Source organism: Hakea prostrata, chromosome 10, assembly GCF_041222555.1.
Source record: "Hakea prostrata isolate BN-2017 chromosome 10, UWA_Hpros_2, whole genome shotgun sequence".
NCBI lineage: Eukaryota > Viridiplantae > Streptophyta > Magnoliopsida > Proteales > Proteaceae > Hakea > Hakea prostrata.
Window position 1 is genome coordinate 3,104,567 of NC_142609.1, and position 21,465 is coordinate 3,126,031.

Sequence of the window (21,465 nt, forward strand, 5' to 3'; positions counted from 1 at the left end):
GGGATTCAAACCTCTACAATCCTACCACAAGTTCCCCCACCAAAGCCATGGGATTCGACCTGGAATCCTACCACATTTCTTTTCCGACATTAAGCGATGATGGAACAATAAATTTCCGAGTGGGTGCGAATCCAAAATCTCCCCGTGGAAGGGCGGATCTTTAATCGCTTGACTAATCCATCATTGGCCTTAATGAAAATTTTATTTACTTAAAAAAAAGGCAAAGTCATTTTTTTTCAATTCATCTTAATAATTTCATACCTACCAAAAAACATCTTGCCCCAATTTCATATTTTTCAATTCTTACCCAAACTTACCAAAAAAAAAAAAAAAATCTTACCCAAAAAACTATATTATTTCAATGTATTTTTTTCTTTATTAAAAAAAAAAAAACATTCTCATGTTCCAATCTCCACCAACATTCTCTCTCCACATTGATGCCCTTGTTGTATGCTGTGACCCACTACCGTGACCTCTTATTCGAGAACCGACCAAAAAATCTAAATCGGTCCAGACCGTTTTCTGGTTTGACATTTGGTCTGTTTTTCGAGACAATTGTAAGCAACGGAGAAGTAATCGCCAAAGACAGCAGTCATCGCACGTGTTAACTCCCGACCACGGTCTTCGTACGTGTCTATCGGATTCTCACTTCTTTTTTATTTTATTATTATTTTTTCTTGGGGTTGAGCTCTCGGATTCCACTTCACCATTTTATTATTTTAGATTAGAAAAAGCAAAAGTGAGTGTACAGAGAGAAAAAGAGGAAGTTCTGAGTGTATTTCTCTGGAGATTCAGATCTCACCGAAGCGGTTCTTTCTATGTTTTCACCATTTCGTGATTGTTGTCTCGGTTTTCATTTACAATCTGATACACAAATCTGAAGAAACGATCTGGTTTGTCTACGATCTAGGGTTTCCATCTCTACTCTCACTTCCTTACAGGTATCACTTCTGCGACACCTTCCTTTCGTCCTTTTTTCCTTTCTTATTTTCTCTAGAAATCAGATATCCCTACATTCTCATTTTTCGATCAGATATTAAACTTTTTGCTTTCGTTTGATCTATTCTCGCAAATTTCTGTGTAGTAGAACTGCCATTACCGCGCTGTGACACTATTACGTTGCGATATTTTCTCTTGTAGACCTTTGAGATGCTGCAACCAAATTTTTTTTGGGTGAAGTTCGAAGATTAACTGATTTTGGTACGATTTTAGAGGGTTTTTTTTTTTTCGAAGTAGGGATCTGAAAGTTTTTTTTGGTAGAAGCTTCCTTCACTTCGTCGTGAGAATGCATGTAGTTTTGGTCAGTGATAGTGCATGAGTAGAATATGCGGTGAGGATAAAGTGATTCTGTTTGAGACTCATGCTTTTGTTTTTGCAGGTTTTGGTCCTCTCAGATCTGGAATTTCACGAAGGTGTTTCTTGTTGGGGCTGAGGTTCTGAACCTCCTTTCCCAGCCTTCGAGTTCATTTATGTCCGAGATGAAATGGTTCAAGTTACGAACTTGCGGACCTTGTGTCCGTTCCGAGGTTCTCGTAGTTTCTAAGATCTAAAGCGATGTGTGGAGTGTCCCGTTATCTTTCTGCCTTCTTCACTCTTCAAGTTTCCGTTGGACTATCTGATAATCGCTCTTTTGATAACGTCTTTTTTGATTTTTGAAGTTTCTCTTATCAACAAGCCTGAAATCACGGGAAACAGTTTCCAGCTCAAGGAAATCTGTTTACCTCCCAGAGGAGAAGGAACGGAAGAAAATTTCTCCTGTTTTTTATTCATAACGGCCCTTAAATCGGTGTTTCGAATTTTAAAGACTTTGGAAGTTTTGTATTTAATCCCCGGTTTCGTTTAAGTTCTTCAGTTTCTGGAATTCCTTCCGTTTCATCAATCGTTATTCTCCTCCCAACATAAAAAAATGCAGCGGCCTCCCCCTGAAGACTATTCCCTGAAGGAAACCTCGCCACATCTTGGTGGTGGAGGAGTCACCGGAGATAAGCTTACAAGCACCTATGACCTCGTTGAGCAAATGCAGTATCTCTATGTTCGTGTTGTTAAAGCTAAGGACTTACCGGCCAAAGATGTAACTGGGAGCCTTGATCCGTATGTTGAAGTGAGGCTTGGAAACTACAAGGGCACCACTCGCCATTTCGAAAAGAAGACGAATCCTGAATGGAACCAGGTGTTTGCTTTCTCAAAGGATCGAGTCCAAGCCTCAGTCTTGGAGGTTACAGTGAAGGATAAGGATGTGGTCAAGGATGATTTCGTAGGCAGAGTGTTATTCGATGTCAATGAAATCCCTAAACGTGTTCCTCCAGACAGCCCTTTGGCACCGCAATGGTACAGACTAGAAGATCGAAAGGGAGATAAAGCTAAAGGGGAGCTCATGTTGGCTGTTTGGATGGGCACCCAAGCTGACGAAGCATTTCCTGAAGCATGGCATTCTGACGCGGCCACAGTAACCAGTGATGGCCTTGCTAACATCCGATCAAAGGTATACCTCTCTCCCAAACTTTGGTATGTTAGGGTAAACGTGATTGAAGCTCAGGACCTGCTGCCTAGTGAGAAAGGTAAATTCCCAGAAATTTATGTCAAGGCTGGCCTTGGTAATCAAGTTTTACGGACTAGAATTTCTCAGAGCAGGACTATTAATCCTATGTGGAATGAGGATTTGATGTTTGTAGCAGCAGAACCTTTTGAGGAGCATCTTATTTTGAGTGTGGAAGATAGAGTTGGACCTAACAAGGATGAAGTTTTGGGCAAGTGCGTGATTCCTTTGCAGAGTGTGGAGAGAAGATTCGATTATAAGCCTGTGAACACTAGGTGGTTTAATCTTGAGAAGCATGTGGTGGTTGTAGATGGGGAACAGAAGAAAAAGGAGATAAAATTCGCCAGTAGGATTCATCTCAGAATCTGTTTGGAGGGTGGATATCATGTTCTGGATGAATCAACACACTACAGCAGTGATCTGAGGCCTACTGCAAAACCATTGTGGAAGCATAGTATTGGTGTTTTGGAATTGGGGATTTTGAATGCTCAGGGATTGATGCCAATGAAAACCAAGGATGGAAGGGGTACGACAGATGCCTATTGTGTTGCCAAATATGGGCAGAAGTGGGTGAGAACCAGAACAATCATAGATAGCTTTACTCCAAAGTGGAATGAGCAATACACATGGGAAGTATTTGATCCTTGCACTGTTATTACAATTGGTGTGTTCGATAACTGTCACTTGCATGGAGGAGGAGATAAACCTGGAGGAGCTAGGGATTCACGAATTGGGAAGGTAAGGATTCGTCTTTCTACCCTTGAAACTGATAGGGTTTATACACACTCCTATCCTCTCCTGGTTTTACATCCCACTGGTGTGAAGAAGATGGGTGAAATTCAGTTGGCTGTGAGGTTTACATGCTCGTCTTTGCTAAATATGATGCATATATATACACAACCTCTGTTGCCAAAAATGCATTACCTTCATCCTTTATCTGTTACTCAGCTTGATAGCTTGAGACATCAAGCTTGTCTGATCGTCTCTATGAGGCTGAGCCGTGCAGAGCCACCTCTGAGAAAAGAGATTGTGGAATATATGTTAGATGTTGACTCACACATGTGGAGTATGAGGAGGAGTAAAGCAAATTTTTTCAGAATTATGGGGGTTCTGAGTGGATTAATTGCTGTTGGAAGATGGTTTGATCAGATATGCAATTGGAAAAACCCTCTTACAACAATTCTGATTCACATCCTCTTTGTGATATTGGTCCTGTATCCAGAGTTGATACTCCCCACGGTTTTTCTGTACCTTTTCTTGATTGGGGTTTGGTACTATCGGTGGAGGCCAAGAAACCCGCCTCACATGGATACCCGTCTCTCACATGCTGATAATGCACATCCTGATGAATTGGATGAAGAGTTTGATACATTCCCTACTTCACGCCCTGCTGATATTGTGAGGATGCGGTATGACCGTTTGAGAAGTGTGGCTGGGAGAATACAGACAGTGGTTGGTGATTTGGCAACTCAGGGGGAAAGGTTGCAGTCTCTGCTTAGCTGGAGGGATCCAAGAGCTACAGCTTTGTTTGTGATTTTCTGTTTGGTTGCTGCCATAGTTCTCTATGTAACACCATTTCGTGTTGTAGCCCTTATCACAGGCTTTTATGTGTTGAGGCATCCAAGGTTCCGCCATAGGCTTCCCTCAGTACCTCTGAACTTCTTCAGGAGGTTGCCTGCAAGAACAGACAGCATGTTATGAGCTCAGTTCATGGCGCTTGAAGTGGCCTGGGAATTTTCAATCTTCTCCATGTTTTGTTAATCCTCAGACACTGTTGTAGTGATGCAGGCTGTTTTGGATTTATTTTCAATCGTTGGCAGATTTTGGGGTTATGGTATGGTGTATTTTTCCTCCCCCTGCACCAGTAGGATTCATGAAATACGTAGTCTATTTTATGTCCTTTTAAATTCTTATGTTTCAACTGGTCTTCTGTTTGTTAATCAATGCATGTTGATTTCTTGATTTTATTTGAATTACTCCCACCAACTGCAGTCTTAAGTTGTCTATGTTTCCATCATTTGATTCATTACTTTACTCTCAGAAGTGAAACTCTTGCTTTGAATGGTATTGGTAAGTACAATCTATTTAGATATGAGCTAGGGAAAATTCTTCTGGAGAGATCAAATTTGAGAATTTACACACTCCCATGGTATGGTTGTATTTTCAGGTATTATTATACATCTTCTGATGAATTTTTGTTCTTGCTTTAATTCAGGCAATCTCTATATTACTTATCTACTGGGGCAGAACTTGTCATCTTGATGTAGTTATTATATTCAGCGATTACATATTGATGGTGCTTAGGTTTTAAATTTATATATCACCACTCAGTGGATGAATTCATGCCACAATTCTTCTGATATATATATTTTTTTCTTTTTTGGGGATAAAATTCTTCTGATGGATCAAAACCCATTTTCTGAAGTTTCATGGAAGAGAACCATGTTAACATGGTCATCCATTCCTCCAGGTCTAATTTTTCTCTTAATGGGCTTATAGAAATTCGGGTGCATTCCTGGCTGAGATTATTATTACTATTGCCTAATGATCTGTTATATCAGGGCATTCTTATTTAAATTTTGTCTATCCACTTCAAAATAACTAATATTTTTATGTTAGCTGATTCTCATTGGATTCCTTCCAGGTAGGGCATTTATAGACTGGTTCTCTGACGCAGTGAACATGGAGTTCTGGCTTTGCCTCTGTGTAAAATTACATAACAGAGGTTACTCCTGAAAGAGCTCCCTGGGGACCATTGTATCATGACGGTGCTTCCATGGGCCCTTAAAGGCACGCACACGACCCAAGTTTGTGTCGAATATTCTATATTTCTATTATCCTGGGTTTTTATGGAGAGAGAGAGCTGGAGGAACTAGTGTATATTTCTCTTTTGATCCTACTATGACTAGTGTTTGGATACGGGCAAATGGTGGGAAAGGAATTCGGTTGATGTCAATATGATTCTTGTCCTTTTCGAGGGGGGATCTGAACTCTGAAGTAACAGTGAGGAGGCTTTGGCTTCAGGCAAAATTTGGCCATTACCTGTAGATTCTGACTGGTCGGACTGGATTTGAATTAGGATTTCTTATTTTAAAACCATAGGGAAGGGTGTTAATCCCGTTCTTGGGTGAAACATTTTACCCAGAAATTTTTTTCTTGTGTGAACTAGTCGTATGGGGAAAGAGAGGTGGGGAACAGTGGAAGGACCCTGTTCTATGGCCCCTCAGATTGTATTGTAGTGCAGTAACGCCAGACTGCAAAAGTTGGCCTGGAATCTGGGTAGCCTGTAACGATTGATAACGGATTGTACCACCCGGCCAGGACCTGGCTTAAAGGACCTCAGTGGTCTGGTGGTCCTCGATTTAAAAGGCAAATCTCTTATTTTTAGCCACAGGAACCAACGTGTGAGTACATGAGTGTGCTTCAGTGCCGACTTTTATACCGACCGAGAGATTTCGATTTTAACCGTTCATTTTTCAGTACTTTTTAAAACTGACAGTCAATATCGAAATCTTGGTCAAGATTTGACCTGTACACTACAGGTGATACACGTCCCTAGTACATACCCTCCTTTCCTGTTTTTCCTTTCTGGCTTTCTGTAAGAGTAAATGAGTTGCAGGGATCCTCGCATTTGGAGGATATCTCCAATGAGTGCTTTATAACTGATGAAAGATTGTCGGTGTAAATAATATCCTAATTCAACGCACTCATTGAATTTGCCCTAGTCTTTGGATTAAATCATTTCACATGGTTTAACTCTTGAAACTCATTTGGAAAACCCCTTCAAGGAAAAGAGTCAGTCTAATTTATTTATTTATGAGCAAATTGTACCGGTACATCTCAAAATTCAAGGCACTCATTGAATTGATACTTAAGTCTTTAGGATTAAACCATGCAGATGGTAACTCTTAAAATTAAATTTTTATTAGATATAGTTGTCCAATTTGTCGTTGTAAAACCTTGCGACACATGAATCTTTATTATATGACATATTTTTGAAAAATAATTAGTAATTGAGGCCTTAAAGTATTAATCCCTACTCGATAAGTTTAAAAAGCATATATCTAATAAAAATCCAATTTTTATTGGGTATATTGTCCACTTTTTAAACATAAAACCTTGTGTTAGTGCTTTATTATAGGCATCCATTTTTGAAACAGTGTAATTTGCTATTTATTTATTTATGTGTATAAGGTGGACGTCGGATGAATCAATATATGTTTAACATAGAAAAAAGATTATTGCAAAAATCAATTTTCTGTGTTTCAAGTGATCATATGGGGTGACATATGGGGTAACTTATGGTCTCGGACTCGGAATGAGATGAAATTCATCATGTTGATTAGAAATGACCTTGTGAGAAGGACACATTGCTTCGTGGTGATGGACGTTGTTTTTTCACGTCTCGGGATCATTTTGAGGACGTTTTGCGATTTTACTATTTTCAGGGCGTTTTTGTAATTTTTTTTTTCTATTTAGGGTTTCTTGGTATTATAAAATCATGTTTTGTGCATGTTTTTTAAGTAGCTGAATATGATTGTTTTTTATGAAATTTTTGAAAGACAGAATTCTCCATTTTCACTATCTGTTCTTTCGTTTGGGTTCTAAAAGACATTGATTGTAAATGACAATATTTATCTACAAAGAAAAACAAATATGCGTTTGCATTTATATACATGAAAATTATATAAGAACATGAAAAATCTTTCAGTGGTACCAGAATATCTCGTGGGGTTCTTCGATTGTGACATTTGACATTTTCAAGATCCAACCACAGTGCATGCAATACCACGTGTTACAATCCAAGAGCCGTACGAGAGATACCCACCCCCCCCCCCCCCCCCTAAAACCTCCCCCCCCAAAAAAAAAAACCTTGTTCACAGCAAGGCTCTGTGTGATCTTTCACTAGCCGTTAACCATCTCATGCTGTTTCATACAAACTAATTTTACGTGTTTTTTCTACTAAAATATTTCTTTTTTACGTGTTTTACAGCCGCTTCGTCATTGTAAGTTGCCTCTGCCAAGGAAATGAAACCACTACTGCCCATCCTGTTCTTATAAATACCCCTCCAAGACCCTTATCAATCCATCATCTCCCTCCTCTCTCTCTCTTCTCTCATCTATTTGCTACAATTCTCACTTATTCTCCTCTATATTCATCCATTTTCATTTACTAATATACATAAACATGGGTCAGAAATCTGTAGGTAAATTTTCACTAGATTGTCATCTGGGTTTCATTGATTCAGTTACCCTTTGAAGTTGAAGGACTACGATTTTGATCTGTTTCATGGTGTTCTTGTGTTAATTTTCAGAGAATTCTCCAAAAGGATACCCTCAGGGAGGACATTATGTAGCAGCTCAACCACCTGCTGGTTATCCCACCGCCTCTGATGGTTATGGCTATGGCTATCCACAGAAAGCTAGTGCTCCAGCTAAAACCAAGAAAAAGGGTGGTGGGTTCTGGAAGGGATGGTTAGTATTTCTTGAATTAGAGATTAGTTTTTCCTTCTCTTCTGTCTATTGAGAATTGTTCTCATCAATTTTGCTTCTTTTGGATTTGATTTGCAGTTGTGCTGTCTTGTGTTGCTGCTGTGTTTTGGATATGTTGGATTGAGGGACTGACCATGGAGATAATATTAAGCTTATACCAATTATTTGTTCATCCTAATTATTACTTTAATTATTGTAACCCATTCTATAGATTCTTTTGTATGATCATTTAAAAAAAAATCCATTCTGGGTGATGAAATAACAAATAAGCATATGCAAAAGAAAGACAACCACTTACAAGGTTCGGTTTTCCTGAAAAGCCTATGTCCTCGGATTAATCTCCCAATTCATGTAGGAAGAAAACTCTTATTTTTATAAAGAGAATGATACAATGAAATCACCATACTCAGATGGCAAATAAAATAAGAAACACAATATTACAATATTTTGTTAATATCTCCTACTATGAATAGATCACGATACTCCTAACTAGAATAGAAGATTCAATGTCTTCTACAATATTCTTCTAATAACTCCTACTATAAATGAAAGACTCAATATCTCTTAAAAAGAAGATATTATAAAGTCAACACTACTCCCCTTCAAGTTGGAGCGAAGATATCATTAGAAGTCAACTTGCCTATAAAATTCTGATATGAATCTTTGGGCAAAGCTTTTATAGAAATGTCCACCAACTGATCTTCATTACGAATAGAAGAAGTTTCAATTGTCTTGTCTTGAACTTTATAAAACAATTCTGTGGGATTAAAAGGCAACAAACATCCCAACTCTTGTAATAATATGTGAAGCGATACTATCTCACTGATTGCGGACTTCATGACATGATACTTAGCTTCAACACTTGAATGTGCCACAACATTTAGCTTTTTACTTTTTCAAGTAGCAATATTTTTTCCCAATAACATACTAAACCACTAGTAGATCTTCTATCCAAGGGACTTTTAGCCCAATCAGTATCAATGTACGTACCCAACAATTTCGGTGTGATTCTTTTTCTTCATCAAAATTCTTCTTCCTGATGACGACTTTAAATATCGTAAAATATGATCAATCAATTCCATATAACCCTTTGTGAAAGTTTGCATAAATTTACTCACATAGCTAACAGCATAAGCAATTTCATGTCTAGTAATGATCAAGTAAATTCAACGTCCTACTAGACGTTGATATTACCCAACATCTTACAGTGGTGTCTCATCAATAGTGAATTTGTTATTATATTTCATGGGAACACTAGCAAGCTTAGCCCCCCAATTTACCAATTTCTTTCAACAAGTCCAAGGCATATTTGCATTGAGAGGGGAAGGGCCCTTTTTTGAGAGCTAGCAATTTCAATGTTAAGAAATTCTACTTAGATCCTTGATATTGAATTCTTTACTCAAATGAAGTTTGAGAGTATTGATTGCCTATAATTGAACTTGTTTTGGATTTTACTCAAGGAGATTATTCATCTAAGAAGGATTTCTTTTGGAACAGGTATCTTAAATTCCAGCTATATGGCACTCTTTTTATCCAGTACAACTAAATTGAAACTTAGGTTCTTCAAGAAGTTCCAAACTTCTCTAATCTTCCAAGTAATGCATTATTTACTAATATTTGCTCAAGCCAAAGCCATACCAAATGCTTGAAAATTTTGCAAAAATGGGAGAGAACAAAAAGAAGCAAACAAGGAGAAAACAGTTGAGGTGAAAGATTTCACTCAGAACTTCCAACAGAATCCTCAACAGTCATAGCAATGAGCTACTTCTGAAGGCAATCAAAATTTTCCTTTTGCCCTTGTTATTGCAATTCCGCATTACAGGATAAAAGCTAGAAATCAGCACCCTTTATGAGTCCCAAATCTTGAATCTGGGCTGTATCTCATACTTAGACTATGCCTGTGCCAAAGCCTTCGGCAGCTGTTTCATCTAGACATAAACAGTCATCTTCAAACTACCTTGTAGTAAACATGGAGATTCTCTCAGGTTTTCTTTATCAAATTATCCAATAACTACCTGAAAGATAATTTATTACCATCTAGCCACTTTTTTTTTTGGGTAGGAGTTTCCCATAGTCAATAAGACAATAAGCCTTAGGTTGCCTCCCTAGATCCCAGGTATTTCAAAAGCTACCTCTCTACTGCAACCCAGTAGACCTGGGTTATTACACTTCACTTTCATTCGAGGATTTAGAACCCAAACTCTCAATACCTGTTTCAACTGAGTAAACAGAGATGATAACTGAGCTTATGCTATCATTGACAGCCATTCAAGCAATTTTTGCTTTGTCAAAAGCAATCCTGAGGCGGCAGAGAGACTGCATAGAAATATTTTTCATTGTCATTCAAACATTCCAGATTAGCTTCAGGGCTCCTGTCACCATGCAGCCTCTCTGTCTCATTATAATTTATTACAGGCAATAATTTAATAGCTAAAGCTCTAAAACCTTATATAATTCCAAGGTGACAAGCAGCAATAGATCATGATTAATTCCCACATTCACAAGTAAAATAGTCTTTCAAGAAAGCAGATACTGAAGGGAACCACTAAATGATGTGCATTCCTGTTTCCATATCCATCTTAGAACAGTAATTGGTAACCATGGACACCGGATACACTTGGTGCATCTAATTGACCTAAGGGTTCCCTCTTCTGGGGTTCCAGGTAAGAAACAGTATTTTTGGCCAATGGAGGACATATATGGTATTTCTGACTCTATCATCCTTTTTCAGGTTTTAGACAAATTTACAACTAAGAAACATCATATACATGGTTCATTAACTGCTTCGACGCGTCGCAGCAGGGAGAGGCTGGACAGCTGCCAGAGGATTCACCTGGACAGAAAACGCCAGTTGCCACATATCTACCAGAGCTTTTTTCACAGATGAAATTTTCTTACTAGCAATCCTGAAAGAGAAGGGGGGAAAAGAATTTAAGTGTCATACACATCTACTTATCATTCTCAGTTATGCCTCTGTTTCAAACTAGTAGTATTTTTCTGTCCACAGAGTAGCATGAAAGCAAAAGAAGATCAGGACCAAACTGAGAGATCAATTAGAGTGATTCAGATCTATAAAGTTTGATTTATGCCCCCCATTTCCTTTTTGCATAATACTCTTTTGAGTCAAGTTCCATTCCAAACAAAATCTCTTCCTTCCTGGCTTCTAATTAAGAACATGAATGAAAATGAATAGATTCATCAAAAGGGATTTCAAACAAACTTGAGGCAAAATTGTATGTCATAAAAAAGGTAAATCAGATAATCATTTTGGAGGGGTTTGGGAAAACTCAATATGAAAGTTGTAATATGTTTATTTAAACCACCTAGTGTTATTTTGGAGCATGACTATTTATTTTTCTTTCATGATTATCTAAAACAACACACATTTATACTCCATGATTATTTTCATATCACAGTGAGAAACAAGTAGACCTCAAGTAAAATGCTGAATTGAAGATCACATTATGCAGCTGAAAGATTGTTCCATTGTAACCAAGTGGTCATGGTTTGAGTCTTGAAACAGCTTCTGCAAAAGGCACAGGGGTAAGGCAGTAGATTACAACTTCACCAGACCCCGTAGTGGCAGAAGCTGCATGCACAGGGTTCATTTTTTTAATATCAAATATTACTTTTCATACATGATCAGTTCGGCCTCATTATATTATATGAATTATACAAGTAGACTGGCAATAGGAGAAAATCTTACCGCCTCAAAGCATCCCGTTTATGCAGAAGAACATAATAAATAACAGCAACCAGCGAGCTCCAAAGTAAAATATTTCCAGGAGATAAGACCACCCGAGCATTCCCAAACTTCAAATTGACTGTACGGAACCACCAGAAGCAGTTGGGCATCCGTTCTGAAAGTTTTAGAATGGTCTGGCTCTGTTTTATTTTAATCGTTCCATCAGATGAATATTCAACTTTTGAAGATTTCAAGCCTTCATCAACTCCTGATATACTTCTTTCATTGACAAAAGTAGCACGAGCCTGATTTGCTTCTGATAACGGAAGTGAATCGACAACTTGTGATGCTTTGGTGGCTGTCAGAGAAGACAAGGAGCATAATCTTCTCGAAAATTCCTGCAAGATTTTGGCATCAACTAAAGAACATGAATTGCATTATAAAAATAAATAGCAGATCAATAAGTAAACTTTCCTACATCCACTGACGTTTTAAGGTCTCTCATTCAACTATTCTAAATCAGCACACTTTTCAAATGCCCATAAATATGGTCCATGCCAGCTGATTAAATACAATCCATTTTCCAACTGAAAGTATGAAAAGGAAACTAATCTACAGATGCCTTGAGCTTAATTTCTTTCAATTGAAAAAAAGGCCAACAGATAGGATACTTCTGTGCATAGTTGGACAAGGTATCCCCTAGGCACCTTGTTGGTTTTTGCCTTGACAACTACGGTTGTGTGGAGCCAGTAGTCAATACTTCTGCCAGAATTGATCAACATTCAATTTGCTCACATATGGACCACAACATTTCACTGAGTAGTCCTCCCCCCAGGCACCTTGTGGTTTTTGCCTAGCCAACTTGACAACTACGGTTGTGTGGTGTCAATAGTCAATACTTCAAGGGGGAATTCATAAACATTCAATTTGCTTTTGTATGGACCACGACATTTCACTAAACAGTCCCCACCCCACAAAAATGGGTAAGGATAATATGTTTGGACCAAGATTTGGCCTCATATCTTCTCAGCATGGCCAGAAAATACTGCCTCCCAATTACACAGCCTTGCACTTCAAGAATGACAAATAGCACATGGAATGGGGACTGTCTCCAATTTAGGCATTGTTTTCTGCTTCCTTGTTCTTAAACCATATACAGTAAAAAAAACAGTAATTTGGCAAAGCCGACCACCAGCCTCCCAATTACACAGCCTCTGCACTTTAAGAATGACAAATAGCACATGGAATGGGGACTGTCTCCAGTTCAGGCATTGTTTTCTGCTTGCTTGTTCTTAAACCATATATTTTTTAGTAGAAAACAGTTATTTGGCAAGGTCAACCACCAAGCATATATATATATATATATATATATATATATATATTTGAATCTGATTGCACGTAGCCTTGCTTAAAGGATAAGAAGTTAAACCAAATACAGGGAGCCATGTTGAAGCGCACTTGGAAAACCAATCTGTGCCTTCCACAACTATAGCACATACAGAACTGGAAGGGAATCAAACTGAATACAGCCTAGAAACACCATCTATAGGGAAGGATCAAAGTCAGGCCAAGTATCATGTATGCCATACAAATTTCAGTCCAATTTCAGGTATAGATCTCTTAGAGAAGAAAAAAAATATATTAAAGCATTTACTTTTTCCAACTTTAAAGTAGCAGATAACTCTGCAAAAGTCAAATGGCTCCCGAGTTCTATCTCATATCAGTGCTCAAATAGCAGCTTTCCACAAGCATATCATACAAATTGAATCCAACAAAAGAAATACTGGATTTGGAAGTCAGTCAACGCAATTAGATGAACGAAAATTGATAACAGCCAGGTTAGAAGTCAATCAACACAATTAGATGAATGAAAATTGACAATAGCCAGGTTAGAGTCTGAATTTGGCTCTCTAATTTAGGGCAAGTTGCCAGATCATGTCTTACTTGTCGTTTTTCCTCAGGCAATTCAGCTTTCTCCAACCAAGAAATGGCAACGTCTGTTTCATTTAAAACCATCCCAAGAAGCGTTATGGTGTAAACCTCCACAACTTCAAGATACCTGTCCACTCCCAGTACAAAACGTCCATCACGTCTTTCATAATGATCCCCGGATTGTCCTTCTTGGCCAACCACATATCGCCAATTACTAAGGAACTCTGAAAGGAATTCCTGAAGACCAGTAAAAGAACTTTCTGATATTTGGAAGCAGACCCTGACAAGTAAAAAGGTGCAAGAAAATATGCATGTTCAATGAAAACTTCAAAACATAATTGCACAATGTAACATTATAAGTTGTAAGTAAGTTTCAAAAACCCATTCACATCAAAGAGAGTATACTTAAATGGTTAAAGAATAAATAATTCATGTAGGGTAGATATATAAATACCCAGTAAGTATAACTTGAACTGGTATAGCAGCCACTGAACCAAACAGAAATTTAAGTTCATTCAGAATTTCAGTTGTCCTGCACGATTCAAAAAGAAGCATGATTAGTAATCATTTAGACACAGATACACTGTTTTATTCCACAGAGCCATGAAATAAGATAGTGGCAGTGCGCACTATTTTGTTACTTTTCATATCAGCACAACCCTTGACTTCTAGTATCTCAAGCAGTCCATTTTGCCTTATTCCACCTCTCTTTGCCCTTTCTTCTATCAGCAGTCATGCATGTCATCACAAAGATTACCCATATGCTTTTGAGATTTAGCTTATCTATTGGCACAATTTGTCCAATCTGTTAGGCTAACTTATCAAATAAATAGACAATACTAAAGGTGCCTTATCTTTGAGGACCAAGCAATGCAGTCACTTTATGCACGAAACGTTCCCACCTTGGTCACCTGGGTGTTGCCTAGTCAACCCGCCCTTCACCTCCTTTGGTCAATTGGAAAGACATCTTTACATGGTCTGCTTTTTAATTTATATGAACTTTATTCTTTTTCCATCACAATCATTCATATTCGCTTGTAAACATATGACACAATTCCTTTAGGTCATGTTGGTTAGTAAAGCAAAGGGAAATAAAATATAAATAGGGCTAAAGTGAGATACAAAATAATAACAAAAGGGGGGGTGGGGGTGGGGTTCTGAATGCAACGTGGTTGGGGGAAAAATGAAATGAAAGGGAGGAAAGCCTACAATTGCTAGACTTTCACTTCACACCTAACCAAAATAACCCTTCCACCCTCCCCTCTCTCGTAGTGAATATGTGAATATTGTGATGAAGCATGAATGAAGGAGATCTCATAGGGGGAAATTTAGAAGAAGAATTTAAGTTACCTCCCCAATTCCTTCAAGGACTGAACCAGTACCATACCGGAAGATTCCATCATGTCCTCCAGTTGAATTTCATCTATTGGAGAATCTGAATTACAAATATGCCTCAATATAGAAGAAGCAACAGACACAGCCTCCTCAAACATACAACACACAAGAAAGCTGCGGAAAGAAAATAAAAATAAAATTATTAAAAGTAAGAGAGAAAGGTAACCATAATAAATATACCAAACAAAGTCAATCATAGGTTAGCATTGACCACATCCAGGAACACCTGAAGTAGTCACCCACTTGGAAAGCAGGACTGCAAAGAAAGACATACTGGGATTGATGAGAAAAGAAAAGTAAGCAACTGGAAGGACAAACGGGACATCAACAAAGGTGGTCAATTACAGTAACTTGTTTCCCTCAAACAAGGAATTTTTAATTTAGGATTGCGTATGACAGCCAGTGATAGCATAATTTAATAAAAGGGTGAACCCAGTGCCAAAGGCTTCCGCACAAGCAATGTCCAAGGACACAATTTAATGTAAACAGAAATTTATTATAAGGAGAGAGTGACCCCGGTACAACGGTAAGGATGCTCCATTGCTACCAAATGGTCATGGTTCCGGAAGAGAAACAGCTTCCCTGCAAACAGAGTCAAGGCTGCATACATTATGACACTGAAGTGGCAGAAGCCTTTTGCATTGGGTATGCCTCTTTTAGAAATTTGTTATAAGCAGAAAAAGAAAGACTTCAAAGCCCAATCAGATCTTTTCAAATGAGTGGAAATAAGTACATTGACACATACAGAAAACTGAAAGCCAGTGATGGTATTTCTCCATTACAGGGATACCACGTATCTCTTACTGTGCATGTGCATGTTGTCAGACAGAGAGAGAGTAATTGAATTAATACGAGAAAGATTTCAATTCCAAATTTTTTGCAATGTATAATTGAAACAGAGAACTCTGCTGGCCACAATTAAAATTTTGAAAACCTAGTCAAAGTTAGAAAAATTCAATTACTGGGTGCAACAAATTAAGGAAAATCAGCATTATCTTTGTAACAATTAAAACCATAGCTTTTGTCATGTAACGAAAAGGAAGCTAAAATAAGATATCTTAATTTATGGTGTAAATGAATCCATGATAGCTATCCAAGAAGACAACTCACAAAGGAAGAAATTCATCACAAATATTTCTGAAGCCATGATACCAATTTCTTCAGAATACTTTTTTTTTCTTCTTTTTTTTTTTAAGGGATCAATAATTTACTAATGAATGCTAAGTTACAAAACATATGAAACAACATCAAAATATATAATTCTTCCAAAGAATTCAAAATTTGAGATAATGGCTGACACAGAAAATGGATATGAAAACTATTCTAACAGTGTAATTCTCCCACCATCATCTGTAGGATATAAATATCAGATAAACAAAAGAAATAAACCAAAAAAGAGAAGAGATTAAAAACACCGATAGGAACAGCATTCAAGAGCTAAGTATCAAAATTTCCAATGAAGATTAAACTGAAAGAGGATTGCATTACTATTACTTTTCTGAGCGCTCAATTTCCTCCCAAATGGAAGAGTTCGAGACAGTTACTGCCATTGCTCTTTCAAGGGGAACAAGGCCAGTTCTCAACGTGTTGAAGCCCGTTTGTGAGGATAGTAAGGAGTTGCTAATGCCTGCTTTGATGGAGTGATGACATCACCAGTTGATGGTAGGAGACAAAATTTCACAAAATATTGAATAATTCCAACAGCAGGGGAGTAGCATCTGCCTTATACTTCAACTTCGTGCCTTGCAGCCATTTAAGCCAAAAGTTCAGCTTGCTAGTTTGTTCTTGAATTCGAAACCTAAGACCAAAAACATTTAAAACATGAAAACAATGCTAACAGCACCAGTTACAACGACAATAATATGAAGATACAAGAGCCAAAATAGGTTCCTCATTCCTGAACGTAATTAGAGATATTAACTTGAGGAGAATAAAGGTACTGCCATCACTGACACCCTCTATTTGGAAGTAATAGTAATACTAATCTCTTTCCCAACTCATCACTATAAAATATTTTGTTAGTCTTAAGAGCTCCTATCTCAAAATAGAAACAATGCTAAGAGCACCCTTGAAAATGATAATAATGAGAAAGATAAAGATTTAAATTGGATTACCCACTATTGAATGCAATTAGTTACATCAGCATGGAACAAAGACAATGCCATTACCTGACTCTACTCTACCTGTTATATAATGGTAATACAAATCTCTTTAAAATTATTCACGACTGAAACCTTTGATAATTAGCTAGGAAATGCAATTAGTATCTTTATTTTAATATCATTTTCTTTATTCATTTTGTTCAGACTTCTCTGATGCACAAACGCTATCATCAATAATTTTTCCTTTTTCCTGAAATAAAGACAGAATAGTTATAATGTAAAATCAATTCTTTCACTCTAGAAAAACTACGAACATGAGAAATGAAGAAAGAACTCAGACCAATTATTTGTTTATGATTAGAAAGGCAAGTTCATTTTAAATGTTGAAGGTGTAAATGAAGGACTTGGGATTTTTCTAATGATGTCAATCTCTATGTGACTTATGATAATATGTTATTAACAACAGTATTGTATGCAACTGCCTCAGGAAGAAGGCAACAATAGCTACCCAGCAGGAGCACCAAGACAATCGATTTTCTAACATGCCTTAATCTTAAAAGAATTGTCAGTATCTCCTTCAACCTAATCCTAATTTCATAGTTACCCGTGGTTCTGCAAACAGGATCCCCAAACGATGCAGCCCAAACATTACACAACTAAGGAAAAAGAGCAAGCTGCCTTTTATCAAAAAAGATTTCAAGGAACTTTGAAACCATGAAAATTAGTAGCACTCAGTGTACAAGTTTATCTGTATAAAGCTCAAAAAAAAAATTCCGGATACAAAAGGATGGCAGAATCAGAACCAACATATGCTACCATGTTTTGAAGTAATAGGATATAGTGATGATGAATTATCAAAGAAGATGCTGCAAGACTAAAAATGTAAAGGAATTTAAAACCCTATCGCTGAAATTCAAATGCCTCTATTAATTTATGAAAATATTCGCAAGACTAATCAAAGGAGTGATTACAGCCAGATACTGAAAACAAGTTTGGTGCGCCAAGAGGGAACACCGCTCAATCAACAATGCATCAATTTCCATTTCTTCAACTGATTGTTTTAATTTTCAACCTTTACCCACAAAATAGGCATCGCGAAGGAAGAAAGGTACTGAATTGAGGCGGTGAGAGGGTGAGAATTGTGAGATACAATGATAGAGTGGAGAGAACGAGAAAGACGAGCGAGCACCTTACCTTCTGCAAGTTGGGAAAAAACGCACCTCCTCCTACAGTCCAACGGTTCTCAAATGCACAGCTAGGGGCTTCGCTTCATTCTTTCTTTCTTTCTTTCGCTTCATTTTTATTTTATTTTATTTATTTATTTTATTATTATTATTATTTTTGGATATGTTGCTTGTGTCCTGCTCAATAAATCTGCAGGACCATCAAGCCATTCACATCAAGCCATTCACTTAGGACGGTGGGATTGGAATTTCGGATCCTATGGCCGATCCGAAATTTCGGCTTGATGATCCTACGCATTATTACATTAAACAATTCGCAGGATCATCAAACTTTTTCAAAAGCTTTCGTTTAAAACTTTGGTTTTTGCAAACTAAGTCACGCATGGGGGGTTGTTTCAAATTTTTTTGGGTAATTTTCATCTGGACCTGAGGTTTGATGTGAGTCAATAATTTTCTTTACTGGTAGTCAAATTGAAAGAATTCATGGGCAAAACTCTACGAGGGGCTTGCTTCTTCTGATTATTAAAATTCAAATTCATGATTCAATGGGTTTGAATTTCCAATGCATAAAATCGCATAACAAGGTTTTTTTTTTTTTTTTTTTTTTGGGTTAAGAAATGGCTTTATTTAAAAGAAAAACCTCTTGAATACAAACATCCTATTGCATCGAAGTGTTACGGGCCACAGGATAAAAGGGGGAGGAGAGAAATAAAACAGGAAGTCTTGATATACAGTAGCATGAGAAGCAAGTTTTATCTACAAGTGAATTCCTTTCTTTAAGGATGTGCTTAGCAACCAGAGAATCAAATCTTGAAGAGAGGCTAAAGATATCTTGAATGAAGTGATTGATCTTCCAAGGTGGAGCTTCATTTCTATTGTTTATCATCTGAACAATAGCCTCATTATCACTTTTAATAATCATTTCTTCAAATTATGAGCGACAGCTATTCTAATAGCCTCTCTGATAGCATCAGCTTCCATTTGAATTGCCTGAGCATTGCCTCCTTTGAAATAAAAGCAGAATAAGGTTTGTCCCAAGTGATCTCGAGCGACTCCTCCGAAACCTGCTTGAAAAGTGTTGTTTCCTCTGTTTAAAGATGTTTCATCAACATTGATGTTGATGAAAGACAGAGGAGGGGTAGTCCATTTCTTTGAGGTTTTTCTTTGAGCAGTTATGATAAGAGGATGCCATTTGTTTTGCTGTTAAAATCTGGGCCAGTCTCCAAATTTGAGCAAGGTTCTTGAATGGTCTTGAATGACTTGCGTTAATGTTAGATGAATGATTCCACCAACCAATATTAAAGTGTGCCCACACCTGTTTTGCAAAGATACATTGAAGAAAGATGTGATTTGTTGTGGCCCTTTCCTCCCAGCATAGCGGGCAAAGGTCATTGATTTTGCATATTTTTTCAGATAGCAAAACAGGGGTGGGGAGCTTGTCATGAAAAACTTTCCAAACAAAGTGAAGTATTTTAGGGGGAAGTGGAAGATGCCATAATGAAAGCCATGGATGATCAGTACTTTGATTGTGATTCTTCAAAAATAATTTGTATGTCGATGCAACAAAAAACATATCTGAAGAAGTTTGATCCCACACAATCTTGTCTTGACCATTAGATAATGTAAGGGAATGCTAAGAAGTTTTTTCAGCCAAATCATTAGGCCACTATATTCGAATTCTGCTTTCATTTCAAGAGGTTGTTTCATCTTCAATAAGTATGAAACCTTAGAGGGGGTCTCCTCTTGAAGGGGGAGAGGAGCTTGAAGGGCTAGACTACTTGGAATCCATCTATCAAACCAAGGGTTAATCTACCCACCATTGCCAACCATCATTAGAATACCATCCATCATTAAGCTTTTTGTTTTAATGTTAGATTTCCATCCCCAAGAGGCATTGGATGGGATCGAGCTTGAAGGAGACTACAGTTCTTGAAGTATTTCTCCTTCATTAGTCTAAACCAAACCACATTGAGTTTTTTCCTGTGGTGAGCTCCCAAACTTTTGTGTTCCAATTAATTATATAAATGTGAGATTTTTCCCCATTAGACCTATTGGTTGCATCAATTTCATTTAGCATCTTCTTCAGGAGGAGAAGCAAGACATGAAGTGTGTGGGCATGGCTTGCATGATAGATTGGATGAGCATTGTCTTTCCAACAAAGCTTAAGAGCTTTGCTTTCCAACCTTGTAATCTAAGATCAATCCTTTGAATTAATCCATGACAATGATTATGTTTAATTTTTCCACTGAAAGAGGAATACCAATGTAAATATCCATTTATGAGGTTGGCAAAATATTAAACTTTTCAGTTAGAATATTTCTGGTTTGATTTAGAGTGCTTTTGCTGTAATGGGCTCTTGTTTTTTGTCTATTTAATAGCTATCCTGAATACTAGCAATATTTATGAATGATTTTTTGAAAGTGATCAGCCTCTGAGACAATTGCTGCCTCTGAGACAATTGCTAAAAGCCAAGTGCGAGAAACTTTTCCCTCCTTTAAATCATCAACAAAGGCCAAGTCGCACTATAATGTAATACGTAAAAACAAGTCAAATTATTTTGGAAAAATCCATGTAAAGAGTCTAAAGACATGAGTCTCAAATCTAATTTTGTCAAATGCATATTTTCAAATGCATTTCATTGTTTCTCAAGTATGACACGAGGCCTGTTCATTACCAAATGCACTTTAAACTTTCAATAAACAATGTCTTTATGATGTGGTCAGGTTGTAATCAAGTATATTAAAAAGTGGCCAAACACATGATGAAGCTTGATGTAATATCAAAATGATCCTGTGTAGAGAGGGAGATGGAAAAGATCTTGTCTTCTCTCACCTCAAAATATTTTCATTATAGAAATATAAAATAAAATGTAAAATTCTAACCACGGATTTTAATTTATTAAAATAGAAAAATAAAAATAGGGTGCTCAATTGGTAAAGATCAACGCCTCTTAGTAAAGAGATTGTGGATTTGACTCTTGTTGATAGTAAATGTAATAATCTCATTCCTTATATATAAAAAGGGCATTTTTATATAAAAAAAATAATAATACTACTTAAATAAATAAAAGGATAAAACTACTAGATATTAGTGAGAATTACTATTTGTCACCAAATTTATTAAACAACATGAAAAATT

At 37.1% G+C, this 21,465-nt stretch overlaps 2 protein-coding genes across 7 annotated transcripts; one reads left to right on the forward strand and one right to left on the reverse strand.

Annotated features, from left to right (window-relative positions):
* The first annotated feature begins 710 nt into the window (after nucleotides 1-710).
* Nucleotides 711-4,912, forward strand: LOC149001488 (FT-interacting protein 3). 4 transcript variants are annotated; one of them, XM_089137407.1, is made up of 3 exons: nucleotides 711-941; nucleotides 1,085-1,200; nucleotides 1,379-4,912. In XM_089137407.1, the coding sequence occupies exon 3, from the start codon at nucleotides 1,907-1,909 to the stop codon at nucleotides 4,235-4,237; it is 2,331 nt and encodes a 776-aa protein (XP_088993533.1). In that variant the 5' UTR covers nucleotides 711-941; nucleotides 1,085-1,200; nucleotides 1,379-1,906; the 3' UTR covers nucleotides 4,238-4,912. The 4 variants fall into 4 exon arrangements, with proteins under 4 accessions (XP_088993533.1, XP_088993535.1, XP_088993536.1 ...); XM_089137409.1 differs by having other exon boundaries at nucleotides 1,088-1,200; XM_089137410.1 differs by having other exon boundaries at nucleotides 1,141-1,200.
* A 5,650-nt stretch (nucleotides 4,913-10,562) lies between these two features.
* APEM9 (3-phosphoinositide-dependent protein kinase-1) lies at nucleotides 10,563-18,411 on the reverse strand. 3 transcript variants are annotated; one of them, XM_089137812.1, is made up of 7 exons: nucleotides 18,338-18,411; nucleotides 16,536-16,839; nucleotides 14,997-15,155; nucleotides 14,101-14,178; nucleotides 13,659-13,926; nucleotides 11,736-12,112; nucleotides 10,563-10,935 (listed from the first exon to the last, which is right to left on the reverse strand). In XM_089137812.1, exons 2-7 carry the CDS (start codon nucleotides 16,589-16,591, stop codon nucleotides 10,806-10,808), a joined length of 1,068 nt encoding a protein of 355 aa, XP_088993938.1. In that variant the 5' UTR covers nucleotides 16,592-16,839; nucleotides 18,338-18,411; the 3' UTR covers nucleotides 10,563-10,805. The 3 variants fall into 3 exon arrangements, with proteins under 3 accessions (XP_088993938.1, XP_088993940.1, XP_088993941.1); XM_089137814.1 differs by lacking the exon at nucleotides 18,338-18,411 and adding an exon at nucleotides 18,115-18,331; XM_089137815.1 differs by lacking the exon at nucleotides 18,338-18,411 and adding an exon at nucleotides 15,556-15,623 and having other exon boundaries at nucleotides 16,536-16,603.
* Nucleotides 18,412-21,465: the final 3,054 nt, after the last annotated feature.